This window comes from Notechis scutatus, chromosome 2 (assembly GCF_049901735.1).
Source record: "Notechis scutatus isolate UNSWTSFEM ecotype Mainland chromosome 2, rNotScu1.2, whole genome shotgun sequence".
NCBI lineage: Eukaryota > Metazoa > Chordata > Lepidosauria > Squamata > Elapidae > Notechis > Notechis scutatus.
Window position 1 is genome coordinate 7124690 of NC_142010.1, and position 14049 is coordinate 7138738.

Here is a 14049-nt window from a genome sequence, read left to right on the forward strand (position 1 = left end):
TCTATGAAATCTGGAATTGATTTTAGGAGCAAAGGAGGGATCTAACCACAACACCACTCTGTCTACGTGGAAGACACACAAGCCCTACTTGACAGAAAGAGTGGCTAGCTCAGAAATCCTCCTAGCCAAGGTGATGGGTATTAGGAAAGCCACCTTGAGAGAGAGGAAATACAAAGTAATGGATTTAAGTGGTTCAAAGGGTGGAGACATTTAGGCTTTTAGAACTTTGGGAAGATTTCAAGTGGGAAATCTGTGAACCACTGGTGGTCTTAAATTCAAAGCCCCTTTTAAAAAATTTCGAATAGTCTGATTGTGAGACAGGGAACCTTTTCGGTGCAAAAACAAAACCGAGGAAAGAACTGCAACCTGCCTACGTAAAGTATTAGCTGAGAGTCCCTTGTCGAGATCCTCCTGCAACAAGTCCAAAATATTGGCTACAGAAGCCGAAATGGGTGAGATTTTGGATTTCAAACACCATTGGCAGAAAACTTTCCAAGTGGCCTGATAAAGTCTGTTAGTGGAAGGCCATCTGGCTGCTAGAATGGTCTGGATGGCCTTCTCAGAAATCTTTTGCTGTCTTAGAGCACTCCGCTCAACCGCCATGTGGTCAACTGGAACCACTGAAACCACTTTTCCTCCTTGGAAAAGAGATACTTTGAGAGGAGGAATCCTCCAAGGAGTGGAGCACAAGAGGTTCACCAGGTCCATGAACCAGGGATGTCTGGGCCAGTATGGAGCTGGTAACAATACCTCCGCCTCCTCCTCCAAAATCTTCCGAGTCACTGCTGGTAACAACGGAAGAGGAGGGAAGGCATACAGCAGCCCCTGAGGCCAACGGCACCTCAGGGCATTGGTCCCTTCTGCTCCCTGGTGTGCGAATCTGGTGAAGAATCTGGGAAGTTGGGCGTTGGTTGGAGAGGCGAACAGGTCCACCACTGGAAGTCTGAATATCTGAACCAGCTCCTGAAACAAAAGAGGGGGAATACTCCACTCTGAGGGATCAATTTTTGCTCTACTTAGCCAATCAGCCTGTGTATTGTGTCCCCCCCAGAGATGTGTTCCACCCTAATAGAAAGGAGATTCTTTTCTGCCCAAAGTCCAAGACACTCAGCCTCTAACATAACAGCTTGGGACCTGCTACCTCCCTGTCTATTAATGTGCACCTTGGTGGTGGTGTTGTCTGTCAAGACAAGGACATGAGAATGAAATATATGTGACCTAAATTGTTTGAGAGCAAACCTGACTGCTCTTAATTCTAACCAATTAATACTCTTCCCTTTTTCTAAGGGGGACCACAGGCCCTGCGCCAAATTTGAGTCTAGATGGGCTCCCCAGCCGGAGAGACTGGCATCTGTGGTGATGACAATACGGGAAGGTTCTTTGAATGTTTGTCCAGCATGCAAGGCCGGAGAAGACCACCACAACAATGACCTCTTGACAGATGTAGGGATGGAAACCCTAACAGCCGAATGACTCCTGCCCACCTTTTGATGAGGCAAAAGGAACCATTGAAGCTTTCTGGAGTGAAGCCTGGCCCAAGGCACAATGGAGATGGTGGAAATCATTTTCCCTAATAGTTGGGATAGAGAAGCCAGGGTGAAAGAACAAGCCTTCACAATCTCCCCAATCATAGAAAGCAAACTGTCTATCCTTTCTTGTGAAAGAAAAACTTTGCAAGAAAGTGTATCTATGTTAGCCCCCAAATGCAATAAACTTGTAGTAGGAGAAAAATGGCTTTTCTTCTTTTTTATGGAAAACCCGTGGTCTTGTAACATGCTAATGGTAGTCTGTAGATCCCTTAGGGCTTGGTTCTTAGAAGAGGATTGGATTAAAATGTCATCTAAGTAACATTGAACCCTAATGGGGATACTCCTCAAACGGGCTGCCAGGGCTGCCAAGATTTTAGTGAAAACCCTGGGTGCAGAGGACAAGCCAAAGGAATGGCCCTGTATTGGAAATGTTTGCCTTGGTAAGTGAAACGTAAGTATTGCCTATGTGAATGGCAAATTCTGATATGAAGATAAGCTTCAGTGAGATCTATAGATGTGAGAAAGTCACCCTCCCTGACGCTGGCCAAGATAGTCTGTAGTGAATGCATCCTAAAACGCTTGTACAAAACAAATTTATTGAGCCTTTTAAGATCTAAGATGGCTCGCCATCCCCCGGAAGATTTAGGTACCACAAACAGATGGGAATAAAATCCCTTGCCATGTTGGTTAATGGGGACCTTTTGTATGGCCCTGATGTCTAAGAGGTGTTAAATAGCTTGTTCCACCAACCGTCTACGAGATGATATTCTGGAAACTGAACAAGGTACAAAAGATCTGGGAGGAGGTGATCGAAATTCGAGGGATAGACCCTGTCTAACAGTTTGTAACACCCAAGCGTCGGATGTGGTAGTTTCCCACTGGGCAGCAAAATGGGACAATCTGCCCCCAATGGGAGGACTACTGCTATCTTTATCGGGAGCATCTGAAGAAGCGACTTCCTCCCCCACGAAAGGGCTGCTTGCCTGAGTACTGCGGTCTGTCACGGGTTGCTCTGTCCTGAGGATGTTCTTGCCAGTTGTAGAGTTGCCTCTGGGACCCTTGAGCCCCTGAAGTGTCCTCTCCTCTGTAAGAGGATCTATGGTTATAAGGAGCAGCCCTAAAACTGGAGCGTTGATTTAGAGAAGGAAGATACTTCTTCTTGTCCCTGGTTTCAACCAGGTGCGGCTTCAGGACCTCGCCAAACAGCTTGTCCCCTTTTATGGGAGAAGAGGCCACCTTCCACTTGCGCCAACCGTCTGCCTGCCAACTCTTCAGCCAAAACATTCTACGGGCAGCGATGGCTGTGGCTATGGCCTTGGAGGCAAACCTGGCACTATTCAAAGTAGTGTCTGCAGTGAATTCTGTGGCTGCGACCAACTTATGAATATCCTGATAAATTCGCATGTCAGATGCAGGGACATGGTCCTGCAATTGGCGAAGCCACCGTAGAGAGGATCTTGTGAAAAAGGAGGCCGCCTTAACTGCCCAAGCGGCTGCCAGGTGAGTGCGCTGGAGGGATTGCTCAATCCTCTTATCTTCAGCTTTTAGTGCCTCTTCAGGATCTGCCGGATTGGATGAGGCAGAGATCATAGCCGCAACTGGTGCTGTAGGCACCTGCAGGGAGCTGGTTAGCTTGGGCCCCATAGTAAAGAAACATCTCTCGTTGTCTGACAGCGATGAGGAAGTACCAGGGGCTTCCATCTGCTTTTGTATAACATTGAGGAATAATCTAGGGACAGGCACCATTTCTGGTCTTACAACTGGTTCATTAAAAAGTTGATCAGGTGGCACCATGCCATCACCCTCTGTTTCACCAACATCAGCCCCAGGCCCCAACTTTGCAGTTTTCTTGGCTTTGAATAATAAAGACCTAAACTTCTGTGCATCAAAAATGCCAGTAAAGGGCTTCCAGTTTTGAGCCTCCACGAAGACGGACTGCTGACTGCGATTGTGCATGGCTTTGGTCCGTGCTTCGGCGTCAGAGAGCCCTGATCTTTTCAATTTGGGGCAGAAGCTGCATCGTAGGGGCAGCAGAGGAAGGGGAGACCATCAGCCGGGTAGAGGGGAGCCACAAATATCCCCCCCCCCCGGTTTGGCAAAGCTTCCTCCCGAAGACGCCTGAAGCGGTGGTCAAAAATGGCCACCCTGAAGGGGAGGATTAGACTGGAATAAGTATTGGGCAGGAGTGGAAGAAGCGAACAGCAGGAGGAACGGGATGATATAATTAAATGGAAACTACCCTCTGGATTAACATTACAAAGTATCTTTAAGAAAGGACTCAAAGCGGCGAATTGAAAGAAGTTAAAAAAAAAAAGGTGTGAATTGCCTTTGACAGTGACGAAGCTTTGAGCCGAGAGAGGTAGAAGCAGCAGAAGAAATTATACAACTGACTTGGATGAGTATATCTTGATTTTATATAAGCACTAATTTAAGCTGAACTATAGATCGTTAAAGAGGAAATTTATATTAATTGGATTTGATCTTTTTGGAAGATTGTGGTTTTAAAAGCTCTGAATAATTGGGAAGGAAAAAGAAAAGAGGAGGTGTGGATTTGTTAGAACAAAGAGTGCCATCTGAGTTAAATTCAACTTGACTTTGTTTAAAAGATTCTGTTTCTTAAAAATACAAGGAAAATTGATGCAATAAAATAAGAGTTTTGGAAAATTGAAATATTGAAGCAAAGAAAGACACAGGAGGATTCTGCCCTTGGATTAATTGTTGATTCTGTTATGGACTTAGTATTGGACTAGCTGAGGACTAAAAGTTGAGAGGAAGGAAACAAAAGCAGACTGTTGGAAATTAACTTTAAAGACACTAACTGGATTAAATAGAAAATTGTAAAATGGCGATATCTCTTCAGGCACCAAAAATGGAACTTGGAAGCATTAAGGAAACTTTACAAGAAAGAGGTGAAACCCTGGGCGATTGCAGAGTATGAACAACAAAGACAAAATACAGAAGAAGAGGTGGAACAAATTTCAGAAGGGGCCACCTTTAATCACCATCGAGAACAAAGGAATCCAGAAGGAAAGAGAAAAAGAATTGGGAATAAATATTGGAGGTCTGGGAAATTGAATAAAGAGGGAATATCCGGAAAATAAAAAAAAGGGAAAAGAATCAGCAGAAATTCGAAGGGCGGAAGGTAGCTAAAAATAGAGAGGGGTTAAAAACTGGAGTGAAATAATAAAGGGAAATGTTAGGGGAAAGAAGGGAAAAGAAACAGGATTTGGCAACAAAGGAACATGGGAATTTTTAAAAAATGGGGTTAAATTTCTTACACAGAGATAATGGCTGAATGATACTGGGAGAGGGGATTCTGCAAGGTGCTGGGGAATAATATAGATAAATTTGTAGTTGTGAAATGGGGACATTTAAGATGGATAATAGAATTGTTATTTTTTGGCAATGCTCTCTTCCTTTATGTTTAAGAGGTAAATACAATAAATATATGGAATATGTTTATCAAATATATTGAAATACTTTGAGGATTGGAATGCTGATTTTCTTTTTTATTTCTTTTGGTTTAAATATGAATGGAATAATTAATAGAATATGTGTAATAAATAGATTGAAATAAATGAAATGATATAGGAGGAGAGCTGAAATGAAATTGGTATTAGGGTTTAGGATTAAATGTGTAGATATGTCCTTTTTCTTCTCTGAAATTGTAGATAAATTTTATGGAATTAAGAAGGGGAAACCATGCAGAACCTGATTTATATATGTTATGTAGTTTTAAAGGGGATTAGCAATTTTAAAGTTGTAGGTAATAAAATGCTAAATATTTGATGTGATTTAAAAGGGGAAATAATTAATGAATATGTAACTTTGAGGTGGCACACTTAAATTGATATTAAAGGGGGAAAACCAATTTACAGAAGAAGTGTTACTAATTAGAACTTAAGAGGATTATACAAATGTGACGATTAAAAGTATTACAGTACAATAAGTATGAAGTTAATATATGTGAATTAAATCATGAGATAAGCACTTGGAATAATATAACAAAATAGAAAGTGCATAAAAATATTGTTAAGACCAGAAATTGAATATAAAAATTGAATATGTAACTATGGTCATATTTTTATGTATATGTGGAACCTGTAATCATGCTGTTCACTAAAAAGAGATGTTAAAATGTAGAAAACTGAATAAAACTTGTTTAAAAATATGCCAGTAAAATATGCCAGTCTCTCCGGGGCCATATCCTCATCCTCTGATAAATCAGATTCTTTCTTCTCTTCATCAAGGGCTCTGCCAGCAATGCTCGGTAATGAAGGCACTGGTGAACCTCTGTCTCTGAAGGAATAGGTTTCCAGACCTGTCTGGATCTGATTGCTCTGACGCCTCAGAGATATTTTCTTTGGACGCTCAAAGAGCCTCTACCTCTCCCCTTCTGAAAGCCTTAGTAATAATGGCTTCCAAATGGGCTGGAACAGCCTCTTCCTCTTCCTCAGATTGTAAGCAGGGGTGGGTTTCTACCGGTTCACACCAGTTCTATAGAACCAGTTAATGTCACCGGTAGTTCTAAGAACCGGTAAAACCGACCCCTGCTTGGCCCTGCCCCCTCCGCGGCTCCTACGGGCCAAAAACCATTTTTTTTACTGCGCACGCGCGAAAATCCCTTCCTCATTATCGCCCACCCGCCCCTCCCTTCGCTGCCCCGGCCTCCGCCCCATCCGCCGCTCCAAAGTAAAAAAAACCTGTTTGTTTTTTTAAAAAAAACTGTTTAAAAAAAATGGGTTGTTTTTTTTTACTGCGCACGTGCGAAAATTCCTTCCTCATTCTTCCCCACCCGCTCATCCCTTCGCTGCCCCAGCCCCCGCCCCATCCGCCGCTCCAAAGTAAAAAATACCATTTTTAAAAAAAAAAAACTGCTTTTTTTACTGCACACACGCAAAAATCCCTTCCTCATTCTCCCCCCACCTGCCTCACCCCTACTTATAGTGCATGTGTGCTAACTCCAAAAATTTTCCCGCTCGGTGCCATCGCTCACACCAGCAGCAGCAACAGCAGCAGCAGCCGAGCCAGCCAGCTGTCGCTGCCTGCCTTTTGCCCCCCTGCTGAGTGAGGGCAAGCCGCAGCTCCAGTCACCACCACTGCTAACAGTCCTCGCCCGGCCTGCCTCCCGAGTCCAACCTGCCTGCCTTACCTTAAAGAAGACGCAAGCCTCGGCCGCCGTCGCTAGCCGTCCTCGCCAGCCCTGCCTATCCCGCCAGCCTCTGAAGATGTGGATCGGTAAGTACCGACCTCCAAACCGGTCACCTACCTACCGCCGCCAGTCCTGGTCGATTGCTGACTCCTGGGATGCCCACCGCCCTTGCTGATGCTCCCTGCCTCACCCGCCCCCATCTTCCCTCGCCCGCAGCCCTCCATTGTTGCTGCCTTGCCTTCCCACCACCGATTGGTAGTGAGGAGGCAAAGCAGCAGCTCCTGCTGGCCCGGTCCACTATCTCCTCTTGCCACCGCCACCAGCCGACTCCCAGGCCTGGCGCCACTGCCTCGCCCACATGGCGGCTGCCATCTTGGCTAGGCCGCCGGCGCTGGCCTGCCACCTTCCCTTGCCCGCCGCGGCCCAAGGGTTGCTGCCTTGCCTTCCCACCACCGATTGGTAGTGAGGAGGCAAAGCAGAAAGTCCTGCTGGGCCGGTCCCCTACCTCCTGCCGTCGCCACCAGCCTGGTCGAGAGCCAACTCCTGCGCTGGCCATCCTCACCGCAGCAACCTAGAAGACTGAGGAGGACCCCAGCATGGTTGGCTAGCCAACTTGCCTGTCTCCTTTTTGGTAAGTTGCTTTTTTATATTTATGTATTTATTTATTTTTTTACTATCTGTTTTATTAATCATAAAAACAAAACAGATACTAAAGAAATAAACAAACACATAAATAAAAATTATTTTACCATTCATCTTGATGTTGCTTAAAAGAAGAAAGATTAATAAAAACAAAAACAGATAGTAAAAAAATATATAAATACATAAATAAAGAAAAGCAACTTACCAAAAGGGAGACAGGAAACTTCTTGTTACACTGATGTTATACATTGCATGTTTCTGCTTCAATCAATATATAGCAACATCAATGTAACAAGAAGTTGCTTGCATACAGAAATGGATTTTTTTAAAAATAAAAGTGTTTTTTTTAAACATAAACAAAACAAACAAACATAAACCATCTTCAGTTACATAGTGTGTTGGTTGGTACAAATCACTTGTGCACAATCTCTGCAGTCTTTCCCTTCCAATTTGCATTAATCCTTATATCATAAATCCACTATATATTACTATTACTACTATATATTACTATATTACTATTATTAATTACTTACTAGATTACTAATATTACATCATTTGATGTGAGCAAATCACCATTTTTACTTAATCTATTTTATAATGTTCATTTCATCATCACCAATCTATTCTACAACAATATATCCTTACTTTACCTTACCTCTGTAATTCTATTATACTTATAAAGTATTATAAAATATTTCATAAATGAAAAAGCAAAGCAGAAACAAATATCAATAAGTACAGCAGTGTAACAGAAAAATTATTTAAATTTCTTTGTATTGACTTATTTCTAATTTTGTTAATTATATCTGTTAAGCCTGGATTCCCCAACGGGTGTTAAGGAAAACAAACTAAACAGAATGTGCAGCGAAGTCAGATAGGAAGACAGGTAAATGTGTGAGATAAGTTTTCTAGTTAACACGCAGTAAAAATACAGATACGCTTGTGCTATCAAAAATTATAATTTATTCCATTTAAGAATTATAGCATAGTCATAATAAACAGTCCATTAGTCATATATCAATTTCAGTCAAGACTTGTCGAGGATACTCTAATTGCAAAGTCCGTGTGGAATAGCCAGTGTCAGTACACATATAATAAATCTGTCCAAAACTTATCTTCTCTCCGTTGAGAAATATCTTCAAAGTAATCCAACACTTCTTCTCCTCCCCGATCCAGCAAGAACGCAGTCTTCAATAAGCCAGCCAGTAAGAGCCAGAGAGTGCCTTGCTGCTTATATAGTACTTTTACAGCTGCACCCTTAATTACATTCCTTTAGCTTAAAGTCACATACACTTTATCTGACAAACCATGATTCATCATTTTATTATCTTTACCCAAAACAGTTAGGGTAAAACAATGTTATCCCTAACAATATCAACATGTTTATAATTATCAACCTTCTGTATTTAATTCATACCTAGCAATGATCATTCTCCGCCTAATTTCTACCTCTTATCTCTATCCATTTCTGCACATTGTAATTTTTTCATTTCATTTTCATCTATGGGGATCTCTTCGTTTTTCCACTATTGTGCAAACAATTCTAGCTGCTGTTAACACGCGTAACATTAAATATGTATTGTACTCCCTTTATGTGGGTACCAACAAAATATTTCTGGTTTTAAAATTTAAATCTATATGTTGCTTTACCATTTTTGCTAACCTGGACACTATATCCTCTTGAATAGCTACACTAGCAGTGCCCAATACTGAATTCATATATTCCAGTTTTTTAAACTGAGGAATAAATTTCAGAAAAAGAATTCAGTATTGCTCTGTGAATGTACCTATCAATTCCATTTGTAATCTAACTTCTTAGATGATTTTGTACTATCATCTTTTTTTTGTACTATATATATCTGCATAAAGCTGTAAAAAGCTTCAGTATATTTTTAAGCTGCATTCTAAAAAGGTTAGGCAACCAAACATGGCTTCCCCTGGCTTCCTTCTCTCTGCTATAGAGAGAGCATTCCATTAGGGACTGTTGGTCCAGGTAAGTAGTCTTGGCTAGGAAAGATTTTTGTGCCACTACTGGCACAAAATAACAAACTCCCTTGGTTTGTTAATAGTATTTCCATTTCAAGTGTTTCTTTGTCAATTAATCAATTGTAATTATGAAAATATCAGCCATTCTTTTATACACACAGTGCAACATCTTTTTTATAGACTGTCATTTTCAAATCCACTTTCAGTTCCGTCTCATTCTTGTCTGGTTAAACTTGTTCCTCTTCCATAACATCTTTTAAACACTAACTAGCTATAGTGTCAGGGACTTTTAAAAGTAACTGAATATTACTGATCTCCGTTCCTCACCTGCTTTCTTTGCTTGCCACTGCCTTCACCACTCAACTTACAACAACAATCGAGTCCAAACCACTGTTGATTTTTTTTGCAGCATAATGCCAAGATGAAAAGGCAAATGAATTTGTCTGCTTTCTTCGGCAAGGAAACAAAAGGAGATCCAAAAGAGTCACAACCAAAACCATTGGAGTCTGAGGAAAGCAGAGCCAGCACATCACCCATCGAAGAAAGCGGAGCCAGCACATCATCCTCACCACGACCAGAGGAAAGAGCCAGCACATCATCTACACCAGGACCAGAGGAAAGAGCCAGCACATCATCCATCGAAGAAAGCGGAGCCAGCACATCATCCACACCACGACCAGAGGAAGGAGCCAGCACATCATCAGGTACTGGAAGAGCTGAATCAGACATTGAAGGGAACCTTCCTGACTGCTGGACACTGCAGCAATACAATAATTTTAGGGAAAAATATGATGGACTGGACATTTCCCAGAAAAAATTAGGTTGCAAGTATTGCAAAAGATTTGAAATTTCGACCAAAGAAAAAAGTGTCCACAGAGCTAAGGAGTGGAAGAATTACCAAATTGAACCATCAGGAAGGAGTAAAGAAATCCAACAAGCTTCCCTCAGAAAGAAATTGAAGGAACATTTCTCATCTAAGGCTCACAACATCTGTACAGAGAAGTTAAGCAAAGGACTGGAGAAGATGAGTGAGAAATATCTGGGTGGTACATGTAGAGTGTTTATCACAATTTATAGTCTGGCACAAACGTGTAGACCATTTTCATAAATAGAAGATCTGATTGAGTTACAAAAAAGAAATGGTGTAGATTTGGGAACAGGGTTGCATTCACATAGAACTGCAGTTGCAATAGTAGATTTCATTGCAAAAGATATCAGGAAACATTTATTTACCAAAATTATTGAGAAAACTTGCAAAATCTGTTTGATAATTGATGAAGCCTCAACAATATCTTCCAAACCAGTTCTTATACTGTACTTAAAAGTTGAGGGTCCAGCTTTCTCACCAACAATTTTCCTTGAACTAGTAGAATTAGATAAACAAGATGCAGAGACAGTATATTGTTCGGTTATAGAAAGTTTGAATAAAGTTGGGTTTAATAGAAACTATCTGGAGAAACATTTAATTGGATTTTGCTCTGATGGAGCCAGTGTTATGCTTGGGAGAAAATCTGGGGTAAGCACTAGGATAGCCAAAGAGTTTTCAAATATTATAATATGGCACTGTTTAAACCATCGTCTGCAACTTGTTTTAGATGATTCTATTAGGGAAATAAAGCAAATCAATCATTTTCAAATTTTTATTGATAAAATATATTCTATTTTCCATCAATCAAATAAGAACCTAATTGAACTTAACAAAATTTCTGAACAACTTGAGATTGAAATTATAAAAATTGGTAGAGTTTTTGGACCAAGATGGGCTGCCACAACCCTAGCTGTGTGGCAGGCTTATCCAGCGCTACATCAATTTTTCTGTTCAATTAAAAAATACTCTGATATGGCTGCCCGTCTTGAAAACTCATATTTTCTCACTGATTTGGCCATGATGATTGATGTGCTAACTGAAATATCTCTCCTTTCTAATGCATTGCAAGCGAGAAACATAGACATTATAAAGGCTGAAAAACTTGTGCTAAGATCAATTAGATCATTTGAAATGTTTATAGAGGAAAAGGGTATATATGAAAATAAGGTTGATGAATTAATTACTTCAGAAACCTTTAAAAATATAAATTTTATACAAAATAATCGATTTGTGGGACTTCCTCGTGAAAAACTTATACAAAGCATTGTAACTAATTTGAAGAAAAGATTGATGGATTGTGAACATTTAAAGACAGGCTGCCAATTTAAAGACATTGATCAATTAAAATTTCTAAATTATTTGGAGCCAGATTATTGGAACATTGAAGAAGTGGTGGTTCCATGGAGAGCAGCTGAAGGACAATTGGTTGCATTTGGTCAAATTTTCAGTTATGAAATCAATATTAATGATTATCGTGATTTCATAGAAAATGTACTAAAGGATTCTAAAAATTATACAATTCCTTGCAGCATTAAAAAGGCTAGAGATATTATTAAAACTGTTGAGGTAATTCCCCGTTAGGAGAATGAACGCACACAGGGAGATGTAGTGAGAGTAGTGAAGAATAACACACAACTAGCACACAGATACACTGTATAGTAAAATGTAGGTTTTTACTTCCAATAAACGTTTAAGCAAAGTCCAAACAAGCAGTCCAAGTCATTCACAGTTAAAGCAGTCAGTTTGCAGTCCAGGGATAATCCAAATAACGAAGTCTAGTATCAAAAACAGTTCAGTAACAGACTTACATCAAATCCAAGAATAACAGTCAATAGGAACGGCAACACTCTCCAGAAAAGGACAACAGAACAGCCCAGGTTTCTGGCTCCATCTTATGGCCGTTTGAGGAACCACACCCAATTACAGTTTTAGCATTCTCTTAAAGAGACAGTATTAAAATGTCTATCCTGGTTTATATATTTTCCAACCCAACTAACTGTTAGGTGACTTACATTGCTAACAAAAACTATGGCAGTCAGTTCAGCAGAGGTGGAAAGGGGTTTCTTGCAGATGAACATAATATGTTCAGAAGGCAGAAGTCGCCTTACAGTTTCCAATATTACAAACCTCCTGACCATCAGTCTAATTGGCTTACCTGTGCAAGAATGGGACCCTGTTCCTATAGTAAAGAAGTGGTTATGGGCACATCATCACACAGCTGATGATGCTCATGTTAAACACAAGAAAACTGTAACTCAGGACGATAATAGAAAAGCAATTTGGGAGTACTTTAAATAAGTTTCGTTTTTTGTAAAGTTTTGTTATGTACTAGTTTTTGATTAATATTTTAAAATGTTGTAACAATATAGTTTTGTGTACCTTTTTATTATTTAAGCATTAAAGACATGACATAATAAACTACCTTTTGTTTTGGTATATCTTTTTTAATTCTTAGTCATTAGGGCAAAGATGTGATGTTGAGTTGGCCTCGCCGAGCCCTCTGTAGCCTTCCCCGTAGCTGCCCACGTCTCGCCTTGCCCTCTCCAGGGCTCACCAGGCCTTGGAAACTGGCAAAAAGCACTTGCTAAGCAATTGGTCACTCAGCGAGCACCTAGTCATTAAGTGAGGACCACTTAAATTTGGGTTGCCAGCCACATGGCCACCTGCCCGGGCCTTGCCCGGGCCTCCCCAGGCCTTGGAAACTGGCAAAAAGCACTTGCCAAGCAATTGGCCACTAAGCGAGGACCTGGTCATTAAGTGAGGACCACTTAAATTTGGGTTGCCAGCCACATGGCCATGCCCACCCCAGTCACATGACATATCCACGCCCACCCAGTCACATGATTACATAGCCACTCCCACCCCAGTCACATGACCAAGCCACACCCACAAATTAGGCCATGCCCACAGAACTGGTTGTTAAGAAATTTGAATCCTACCCCTGATTGTAAGGTTCAGGAACAGGTCTGGCCCTTTTAGGGGAAGGAGGAAGCAGCTCCTATCATCAATTGAAGGCTCCCTATCATCCCTCTCAAGGTCTCCCAAAGGAGTTGCATCCCCAACTGCAGAAGAATTATCAGGGGACCAAATCCCAGGGCGAGGGGGCCCAGTAGAGGTAGAAGGCCCTACTTCCAGTTGTAAAACTGGGGGTTGTGCAGACTGATCTGAACCAGCATCAGAGAGGAGGAGATCTCCTGCCCTTCCCCTCAGCCACATGGTGGCATTTTTCAGACCTTTTTCCAGAAGCCTTTGTTTCCTTCTGGACCTCTGGTTCACCTCTGGCTTCAGGGGCCTTTCTCTTCTGTCTGCCTCTGGATTTTCCTTTGGAAGTGGAAGGGCTTGGTTCCCTTTCTTGTTCTTTATCAGCCATCTCACCTGGAGAATGAATTAATTCACAAGAAAGAGGCAGGGAAGGGAGGGGACCTGATGGAAGGAGGAAGGAGAATTAATAAATCCAGCACAAGTAATTAATGCAATAAAAGGCCAGATCCAGAAACAAAATAATCATCTTACCTGGTAAGCCGGCTCACACACCAGGATTTGGACCTGCAAACAGGTCAGAATGGCACCCACGCAATTTCCTCAGTGCGGGAGACTCCCTGACGCTGGTCTGCTACGCAGCACTAGCAACGTGGCCGATAGCGCCCCTCAGCTGGGGGTAATCCCTGCCAGCTGGGATAAGGCTGATGCCCGATCAAGCGGCTACTTTGCTTCCTCCAAACGTTCAGCAAAGCTCTCTGTGGCTTCTCCCAGATCTTCAAGCCGCTGCTGCAGGCTGCTGCACTGAGCGTTTTGCAGCCAAGGCAATCAATAAAACAAGCCAGAAAGCGAAAGAGAAACTGCAAGCGGTTTCTGTTGCTGCTGCGCTGCTG

At 41.6% G+C, this 14049-nt stretch overlaps 1 protein-coding gene and 1 pseudogene across 1 annotated transcript; one reads left to right on the forward strand and one right to left on the reverse strand.

Moving 5' to 3' along the window:
* Window positions 1–237: 237 nt before the first annotated feature.
* Window positions 238–3485, reverse strand: LOC148131667 (uncharacterized). The gene is given in 4 exon segments (XM_087958822.1): window positions 238–963; window positions 1065–1942; window positions 1945–2665; window positions 2766–3485. Coding segments are annotated over 4 exon segments (3045 nt in total).
* A 6211-nt stretch (window positions 3486–9696) lies between these two features.
* On the forward strand, window positions 9697–11758 carry LOC148131668 (E3 SUMO-protein ligase KIAA1586 pseudogene; annotated as a pseudogene).
* Window positions 11759–14049: the final 2291 nt, after the last annotated feature.